At 34.7% G+C, this 10,652-nt stretch overlaps 1 protein-coding gene and 1 non-coding gene across 2 annotated transcripts; both read right to left on the reverse strand.

The window, feature by feature from the left end:
• Positions 1-274: 274 nt before the first annotated feature.
• LOC112510482 lies at positions 275-1,826 on the reverse strand. The gene is made up of 3 exons (XM_025115904.1): positions 1,717-1,826; positions 1,496-1,601; positions 275-836 (listed from the first exon to the last, which is right to left on the reverse strand). The coding sequence occupies exons 1-3, from the start codon at positions 1,747-1,749 to the stop codon at positions 685-687; spliced, it is 291 nt and encodes a 96-aa protein (XP_024971672.1). The 5' UTR covers positions 1,750-1,826; the 3' UTR covers positions 275-684.
• Positions 1,827-5,839: 4,013 nt separating this feature from the next.
• LOC112510671 lies at positions 5,840-6,004 on the reverse strand. The gene has a single exon (XR_003069033.1). It is a non-coding gene; the product is annotated as a U12 minor spliceosomal RNA (small nuclear RNA).
• Between the last annotated feature and the right edge of the window lie 4,648 nt (positions 6,005-10,652).

Below are 10,652 nucleotides of genomic sequence, written 5' to 3' on the forward strand. Positions count from 1 at the left end.
TTTGTGTTAAATTTTTGGTCTTAGCTAGGTCTGCAGAAGTATCAACAGTTGGATCAACTCAATAGAAAATGATTAGGAGACCAATTTAAACGAGGGAAATAGTAATTATAACTCAAATAATATAGTTACCATGTTGGTCTGCAAGTCCTGAAAGGTGAATCCCATAATCATCGGACCTACTGAGTCTTGAAACATGGGCCAAAGAACCATTGGTTTATAAATTAAAATTGAAATAGAAATAGAAAAGAAGTAAATGAAATGGACAAGTGATAGACCAACAATTTTAGCTTCATTTATTATTACAAACATAAGAACAAAAAAGGGACAATCCTCACATCACATAGATCTCCCCCACCCACTGCTACATCTATTAAGCTGCTGAACCACTGCACTAGAAAGTGACTTCTTCCCAGCAATTTTGATACACTAAGATTCAACACCCCCACCCCAACCCAATTTACTAAAATACCCCTATGTCATATCGTAAAACAACCCGGTCATTGTCCCCCCCCCAAGGGCAATCTAGTCATTTCACCGAGACCAATAATACATCGTACCCTATACCTACTGCCTACATATGTCGATACACTGAGATGGGGTAGGCGATCTATATGTTTGTAACAAGCTGCCTTGAGAAAATAGAAATGAGTCCCATATCTTATAATATTAGAAAGCAAAAGCTACTCAGTCGTCCTTGTTTGACTGATTGTCAGATATTATCTTTTGAATCAACTCGCTCGTCTCTGCTTCGGACATTCGATTTACTCCGCTTGACGATTGAGACTGCAAGTAAGACTCAAAGAACTCCTTGTTCTCTTTTTCTAACTCATTCCACACTGCATAATCAAGTTAATTATGTTCAACCAGAGGATTACCGTTACGTTCAGTGCTAGATGGATTCCAAACTAAAGAAAAAATATTTCTAGTTTGCATGGTCCAAAAATTTCTACAGGTAGGTCAATGGAGTTTAATAATCCACGATTCTGTTATTTATTGCAAGGTGGAAGTATACAAGTAGAATTTTCAATGCAACATGGGATTCAAACTCACAACCTTCACGTGAGTGGGGTTGAACCCAGTATGTTCCACTCGAAGGTAGGGTCCAGGATGGGTAGGACGTAGGCTAACCAACCATCAGTGACTTTATGCAACCTCTCACTTTCAGAAAGGAACATATCAGTGTTACTAATGTGACAGTTACTACTGTGATCATGTAACGCCTGCCCTTGGGATGTCAAGGTTGCAGGAAGTCCATGGCACCACCAACCCCCCCCCCCCCCAATACAACAGTATGCATGATGCTATTCATGTACCAAAGTAGAGCTACTTGGATCAATTGCTCTTTTTATAGAAGAAAATCATGTGCTTATGGTTTAAACGAGTTTCCACTTCAAAAAATGAGATCTCTCGAGCCTTTGATGATCTTGCCATGTGGATATTGACTTGCATGCTCTCATTTAAGTGATGTGCATATGGTTGAAGGTAGGAAACTAACCGGTTGAGGTAATGACTGGCTTGATGTTTGCATGTTTAGAAAGGGCTTCCATGCACTCTTCTTTGCTCATGTGGAAGATCAGACACTTCTCTATCAGATGTTGTACCTAGATTAAGTTAAACAACATGTTATATGATCATATATATATATCTATTTATAATACCATGAATCAAAATTTGGAAACAAAAACTTGATATTTATATTGGTTCTTGTTACTATACCATGTGTATGTATGAAGCTGAAGAGTCACCCATGATCTTATCACAAAGATCTTCAATGTTTTAGTAATAAAAAAATGGGCAAGTATAAAGATCAATTGGTGTAGTATAGAGCGATCATGAAGCGAGGAAAATGAATTACAAGTTACTATATAGAGATGAAAATGGAGGAGAGATGGTGGGGTGGGCCACTGAGTCCATGTGGGAGATAGATGATAACTGGTGGAGAAGAGGCTAGAGGAGATTTGGGAATGAAAATTTCTGTCTTGTAGGAATCCCATTAGGCAACCACCCTCCACGTGACCACTGGCCCAACATTCTCTAAACTTGAAACCAATTCACCAGTACTCCTACTTGGAGGAACGCCATAAAAAGCCAACGGATTTATCATCTTCAACCTTGAGCAAATAAGGATGTGACATATGGCATTCTTGATGGGTATGCTACTAGTTACTGTTGCTGTAGGGGCATTTAGAATTGTCCATGCGGCGATTTGGTGCTCTATGATTGGTTGACAGGCAAAAGATCTCAACTTCCTTTAGTTCCTTATACTCAAAACTTCGCCAGTTCTTGCAAAAGTTTTCAATCATCTGACTCAGCCTCTCATTTATTATCTTAATTAATCTAGGGAGATATTATCAGATTCAGTGTTTCTTGGGGGTTTCTGTTTTTCTTCCTAGACTGCTATAATCAAGTGATTGGTTTGTCTTCTTCCTTTTGCTGATCCCTGTTGAGAAAAAGTAGACATAAGTTTCAAGTGGCACAAACTGTTGAAGCAAGATGAATGCACCAAAACATGTACAACTCCAATTCACCCCTCTTGATATCTTCTTCAAAAGCAACGAGGCAAAAAAAAAACCTCTCTATGGAAAATTGCAAACAAGAAAGAGTAGAAGCAGCACGGAAAATTCCCCATCTTTAAGGTTACAATGGCACTCCTAACCAAGCTGTTCACCTCTAGGATTTGATGCAGTCCTGAAGATGGTTTATGTAGGCAGCAAGCACACAAACTGTAGAACAGGAAGTTGCAGAATGACTTGAAAGAAGAGAGTATGGTCTATGTACTTGTCTGTATGTTTTTGTGAACCAGAAAAGGATGCTACTTCAAGAATCACGATTTAGCAGCCATTTTCTCTGCCACTTGAGACATAACAAAGCACATAATCGTGTTGGTAACACCAATCCAACCTCAACCTCAACCTCATAATTACAAAAAATCACGAAATGGGCCATTTTAATTTGAACTAACGGTGTACAAAAGAAAAAACTCTTGGAGAGGGCTCCTTAGCTCTGATGCAAGGAGCGAAGTGCAAAAGGCATGCTAATGCGCCTTAATGCCTCTGTCACGGCATGTGCACATGCATTACAACCCCAGCCCGCCATACTATAGACACTACAAAAAATTCAGGACAAGTCTTAACTATATCCCCAGGCCGAGAAACTGCCCTAGAACACTTGGAAAAGTTAATAATTGTGTCCCTCAAGTTGAAGGTGTACCTCCTGGAAAACCAAAGAATACTACAGTGATTTATCCACCGTTCTTGTACGAGTACAAATGGTCATCACTTTAAGGATGCATAGCATCAGTGGTGGATCCAGGAAATTAATGGGGTCGGGGCACGTTGGATGGGACTTGGGGGAGGCAAGCATATGGCTGGCCATATGGGACTGGAGGGAAACCATGTAAGACGAGGGTAAAAATAGAAAATTTAAGCTAGTCACAAACATTTTTGGTCTTTGACTGGGGGCTAGATCTGCCCCTGCATGGCATGTATATAATCCTCGTGACGACAATAAAACATGACCATGAAAAATGACCTCTACTTTTAGCTTCATTGCCACGTCAAGAAGACCAACGGCTCTAAATGCACAACAAAACTCGACTCATTTTCTTAACTGAGTGACAATATAGTGATTATTGCCTTTTATTGCTATGCCTGGTGGTGACATATTGGCTTTTCTAATTTCTTACCTAGCTGAGTGTGAATGATAAGAAAGCAACGGGCGACTTGAAGAACACGATCCAGGAGCTTAATGACTGGCTCAGCTCTGTGACCTATTTCTTCCAGTCAGCTTTTTTAGGATGCATATCTCAAGTTGAGAAGTCAATGTTCATGCATCAACAACCTTACGAGGAGATTCAGCTCAATCACCATCATAAATTCATAGATCAAGAAACTCACTTGACTGTGAGCCATCAAAAGAGGGGATCATTTCAGCACCTCAATCACCATCATAAATTTTATATGTTTCTCGACTATAAACTAAGCATATAAAGAAATCAACCTAAAATTTGGATAGATTTTCTAGATTCACTTTGCGCCCTGGCCTAAAGTTGAAGTAGCTAGAACTATTCTGCAACCTGCACAGGTGAAACACATGTTCAATAATGTAGATGAAACATATAGCAGTGAAATGATGTATCTGTAGGAATTAGAAATTGTCCAATGAAAGAGTTGGCTGCGGGCCCAGCTACAGAAATTGACAAACTACAAACTTCATACAAGAAAAGAGCATAAAGACATGACTTAGATACCAATGGAAATATGAGCAAGTATCGGGACCACTAGCAATGCCACACTTACCAATGTACAGTCAAGCGAGAGGTGAAAACACGATGACCTTATCTTAACAAAGTATTAACCTACAACCACAAAATCCTCGCACATACCACAATTTGGTTCGACAGTGATGCATATTGGCTAAGCCTTATCTAACCCCCATTTGTGAAGAGTTTTGGCTTCTACTAGCCTTCCACATCAGGCATAGAGCTTTTGGTAGTATTTGAATTCATGTGACTATCTTCTCAATCCCCTAATAACATCTATGAGACTCACCTTTAATTTGGTATGATTATCACAAAAATCCAAATCATATGAAAGCAATTAGCAAGCACTTAAGTTTGCAACATCGGGCATCCGATTTCACAATTTCCCTGTCTACCTTTATTATCATTGGCAAGTCAATTATGTGTATTTCCTTAAGAACATACATACAATCAGCCAAGAAGAGGGTTACATCAAATACACAATTTGAAACACATTACTACAAATACTAATATGTCATTTCCGATACAACACGCTATGATCGCAAAATCAAATACATAGGCCTCAAGATTATGTTTGTATATGCAATTTTCCTTGATTCTCATTTCGCAAGCCGCATTCTCAAATCAAGTAAAACCATATCTACACGAGACCCACAAATATAAACGTAATATAACTACAAAGAATAGGACAAAACATCACATCTTAAAAGGGTTACAATGATATCTCAACCAAACATTTAGAATAACAAAAACATCATCAAATTCCAATGGGTTTACATCTAATTAGCAGTAAAACAAAGAATACTCCCAGCAGCCTTAGCCTAGAGAGTAACGAAGTGGGCATGTTCGAAGAACAAAACAACAGTTGCAGTGATCTATATTATACAAAACATCATAGGTTTATAACACGATGATTGACTTGCTTCAAATGAGAAATGTTAAACATCACAAGCTTCTTAAATGATGCAACAAACATCGGGAACACCTTCAGAAGCTTGAAGAATGTGACTAGTTTTCACTTGAAGTAAGCGTTTGAGCCTACCCTAAAAGCCTCGTGATTAAAAAAATACAAAGGTTAAGAGCTTTATGAACCGAAATCAATCTGTTTCGTAACATCTAACGGAAAATACGTACGAATCTTTCCGAAAACCAACGCAAAGCATGATTTAAACACAAAATAGTAAGTATTGCAACAATTTTAGATACAATTCGACATACCAAACGGAAAGAAATTGATCAAACTCACTTTTGTTTTTGCTTTATACGTTCCCAATGAAATTCACCGATCATATTTACCATCTTAAGGAAACACGAGCCGGAAACCCTATTATTCATAAACCAGATGAACAAATTGCAATCAAAAGACGGTTTAAACATAATCACAAATTCCGTAAACCCTTTTTGCCAAAATTCATGGTTCTCTCGATGTGGCTCGACACCTAAATCGCTTACGAAATGGCATTAAAATCAACTAATACAAGATCAAAACCGATTTTAAACCTAGAATCAGAATTTAATCGAAGTTCTTGTAAACAGGAATGAATTAGAGCAAAAGAATTGAGAACTGTGATTGGGGGTGGGATCGGGAGGCCCGCACAAGTGAGTTCTGCAAAAGTAAGCAGCGTCAACACTTGGCCAGCCTATAACCCCTCCATAAATTCATGCGCTCATTTTGGTTATGAGTAGCGCGGCGACCGGCTCTCACCGCTCGCTTTGTTTTCCTTACTCATTAGTTTAAGGCAATTTTTCTCCGTCCCCGTAGGCCTTCTTTTATAGACCTCTGCACTCTTCTTTTTCCCCACTTGGACGATGTGGGATCATATCCGTAATTTCTGCTACTTTTGCTTAACCAAAGTGTATTTTATGGTGCGGTACCGTTTGACTCATTCAAAACTTGTAATACAGTGTAAAAGAATTACAAGTCGTTTGACTAAAACATACATTAGTTAACGTTATTGTTAGCATGTAACAATGACGGATCTAGGATTTTTGTTTAGTGGGATACTTTTAAGGTAGACTAAAGACATGTAAAGTCGTCAGATGTGTTTTTAATCTAATTACAACCTTTCGAGTGATTTTTAAAGTTTTTTTGTTGATTTCAAGAGGTTTTTTTTAGTGTTTTTGTCGATTTCGAATAACTTTTTTGGTTTTTCTGATTGATTTCAATAGATTTTTTTGGTTAGAGTAACGGTTTCGATTGGGGTTGAGGGCCGTGGAAAAATGTAATGGGGGAAATGAAAGATAAATCATGTAAAACCTAAATTTTAACCTAGGAAAAAAATTGAGTTTCCCCCTCTTCCTACTGTGTCTGTTCCTGCATGTAATGTTGAAAAAACCGGTTTTAAACTTAAATTTAATGTTTCTTTTTAATTTCATCTAATATCATGACAAACATAACTGAAAAGACACAACTATGAAACGATAAAATATTCATTATGTCGTTAGAAGGACAAGTAAAAAAAATTATTCGTAGTTTATAATATTTGATAATAATGTCATTTTAATTGATCTAACGGGATTTTTTTTAAATGTATTTTGTTATAAAAAAGATAGTTATTTTTATTTTGAATGTTTAATAGATTAGATTAATTAATATGGTTGATGGGTGAGCAAGGATGAACAGGCTGTTTTCGTGAGACTTATGAGACTATTTTTTTACACTTGAAATTTCACAATAGAACAATGTGAAAGTAAAAAAAAAAATCAAACATTCACAGTAAAAACATTATGAAGGTTGTCTTCACAATGTTTTACTGTAAAGTTTTAAGTGTAAAAAAGTGGTCTCATAGGTCTTACGAAAACAAACTAATCTCACGTGATCCCGAGTCTAGTGAGCAAAATAAGAATTATCTTGATCAAAAACTTGCTAAAACCAATCCAATCCAATGGTAGGATCATGTTGCAAAAAAATGTATAGGAATAATAAAAAAATTGAATAAACTTAAGAGAATTATAGAAAGGTCATCTTTAATGATTTTATGGAAACGGAGTTATTGATAGTAGACGAATGACAAGGATAAATTTGTTTCCGTAACAAATATGAATTTTCGTAATGGACTAGATTGATGTATATAAATTAGGATATTGCAGTATTAAATAGGATATGACTGTGTTCATGACTATGATTGAGGCACCAACCCACTAAGAATCATCTGTTAGCTCGTCAGACATACAATTTACCTCCTCCATGATAACCGTAAAATCCATACAATGGGGGTGCTTTAAAGGGTGACGTCACACCCTTTTGGAGAAAGACTGATAGATCGAGATGTAATAAACGTTCATGTTATTTTATTGTAAATTTGTATTTAGTGTTGATAATTTTAACGAATCGTCTGGTTGTTTTATGTGATTGAATTTACAAAAGAATTAAAGGGTTGATAGTGTTTTGGGAGGATTAGAGTATACACTTGTTAAAGTGTATGTAACAGCAGGTGCTAAAAGACGAAAAAATGAAATCAACATCTTAGAACGTAAATGTGTGTAATCATACGCAAGTAGATTGTGTAAACAACAGACAACATGTGTGTAAGTTTTTATATGCTAACGACACATGTCACACAATAATACTACAAATGTGTATGTAAATCTATAAGGTTGCACACATGGACGGATCCAATGTAGAGCATATGGTGGCTCATGCGAGAGTATTGTTTATCCATTGTAATGTAAAAAAATTTAGGGTCATGAAAAGTGTCACCGTATTAATTTGTTATGTGACACCCATATGTATTTTGAAACTAAAGTGAGAACATAAATTTTCCTTGGTATAATTAGTTTGCAAGACTTTTCTTCCATCCCAGACACGAGTTCTAATCTTGTTAGTGTCATTTTCTTAGTTTTTAGCTTTTAATTTTAGATTTATTACGTTTTTTGAAGAATAAAATTGTAATAAAAAAAACTTGAATGCATGACCTCGCATATGAAAAGCAATGAACTAACCAACAAAACAATGATGATTTTGTGAAAAATATCTCTATGTTTGTTTCTTGTAATCAAAGGTGCCACCATTTAACCACAAAGGTGGTGCCTCATTGGTTTGAGCTTGGCTCAAAAGGTCAAAAGTATCAGGAGGTCTCAGGTTCAAATCCAAGGAGGAATAAAAATCCCCTTCTGGCCACGGAGGTTCAAATGCAGTGACTCCGGACTATTTGCAAAGCAAGTGGTTGTCCTGGGATTAGTCGGTTCGCATAGCGGGTTGGATATYCAGGTTAATCAAAAAAAAAAGGTGCCACCATTTCAAAAAAGATTATAGGTCCGTCCCTGGTCGTACACAAAAAATACATATGCTTCCATATGGTTATGGATAACAAGAAACGCTAGTTATGTCATGTTGATTGTTAAAAATAATTATTCTAACAGAATAACTAAAGTATGTGTTAAAAGTGTAATTATAATAATTACAAGGTTTTATATGTATATTTTACGTATTAATTTTATTATGATTAATAAAATTTTATTTAGGCTTAAGGATAATCAAAATCCCGACCCATGTTTGGGAAATACGGTTTATCTTAAAGGACCACCTATAGAGAAAACTTGATAGTGTTTATCTTAGAGATTACCATAGAGGAAACTTATGGGCTGTTTGGATCATGGGAATTGAAAGGAATTGAAAGGAATTGGAATGTCCAATCATTTGACCAAATTCCAAATAGAGTGTTTGGTTCATGGAATAAGACTATGGAATCCTTTCAATTCCAATCGATTCCTTCACACATAGATTTTACAATTCCATGGCAATATGTTAGGATTTTAATTTCTTTCCTACAGATTCCTTCCCTAATCCAATTCCATGCAACCAAACGCAATCACAAGGCATGGTTAAATTCCATCAGATTTCATTCCATTCCCTCAAAGTCAAATTCATTTGATGAATTCTAATTCCATCGAATTCCATTCTACGAACCAAACGCCCCCTAAGTATTTTTAAATTTAGAGATTACCAGAATAACAGAAAAGAAACATTTTCTTTCTTTTATGTCATATACAGCGATAGAAGCCAACCGTGTTTGTGTCTGGATCTACATCGAGGAAACTTGATTTGGTTGTTAAATGTTCCGTCAAAACCTGCTACAAATTTGATAAGGTAACTTTCGAAAACATCATAAGATTTGTTTTAGATTCGTTTTAAAAGCCATTGGATCCGGCTAAAGTTTTTTTTTCCGACTCTTGATCACTTTTAATCCTAAAACAACTCATGAATTGCTCATTATAAGGGAATTGATCTAGTGGAACTCTTCAATTAGGATTGATACACCGAAATGCACCAGATCAGTCTCCGTATCAACCGGACTGGTGGATTTGAGATTAAAGGTGATCAAGGGTTCAGATCTCTTCTTACGTTTCTCACCTTAATTCTCTTTCTCACATGATCATTCGCCTATATATAATTATATATGAAATACAAACTTGTAGCGAGGTATATCTCGATTTTAATATTTCGTTTTTTTTTTTTTTTGTCTCAATCAATGTTATAATATGATTTTATGTGGTTTTGAGAAACGATAATGTTTTTATTTTTGAATAAAATATAAATATGAAGATATCATAAAAAAATGAAAAAAAAATATTGATATTAGTACCAAACTAACTATTTAAAATTTCTCATTTTTGTGTTTCCTTCATTCATTTTTTTTATTTTTTGTTTAATAATATAATTTTTGTAAAGATAACGATCAAGTATTTTGTTAGAAGTCAATGATTATCCTAACTATATTTTACATTTTTTATATTTAAAATCCTCTATTTGATTATGATTATCTGCAGTTAGTTACACGAGTTCAAACATGAAACTTTAATAAGTTATACTTACACACAATTTACTTATAATCTTAAATATATACTATATTATAAAGCATTTGACAAAAACTCTTAAAAACTATTTTTTATGCGTAAACTATTGTTTATTAATGCATATTACTTAAAACTCAAGATTGCAAGTAAATTGTGCGTAAGTACAACTTATTAAAGCTCCATATCTGAATTCGTGTAACTAACTGCAAATAAACATATCATTTTAAATATAAAAAATCTAAAATATAATTAGTATAATCATTGAATTTTAACAGAATAATTAATTATTATCTATTAAAATGTTTATATTATGAAACCAAAAATAAATTATTTCGTTATTAAACTTAAATTAATTATAATAAAAAAATAAATTAAAAAAATTACATAAAAATGAGAACTTTTAAATAGTTGATTTAATATTAACATTGATATATTTTTTTCAAATTTTTATGATATCTTCAAATTTATATTTTATTCAAAAATAAAATCATTAATGCTTTCTTAAAAACACATAAAATCGTATTATAACATCGACAAAGATAAATAATAAAATATAGCATTAAAACCAAGATGTGTCTCGTTGCATTGCACGAGT

This window comes from Cynara cardunculus, assembly GCF_001531365.2.
Source record: "Cynara cardunculus var. scolymus isolate 2C chromosome LG 3, CcrdV1, whole genome shotgun sequence".
Lineage (NCBI taxonomy): Eukaryota > Viridiplantae > Streptophyta > Magnoliopsida > Asterales > Asteraceae > Cynara > Cynara cardunculus.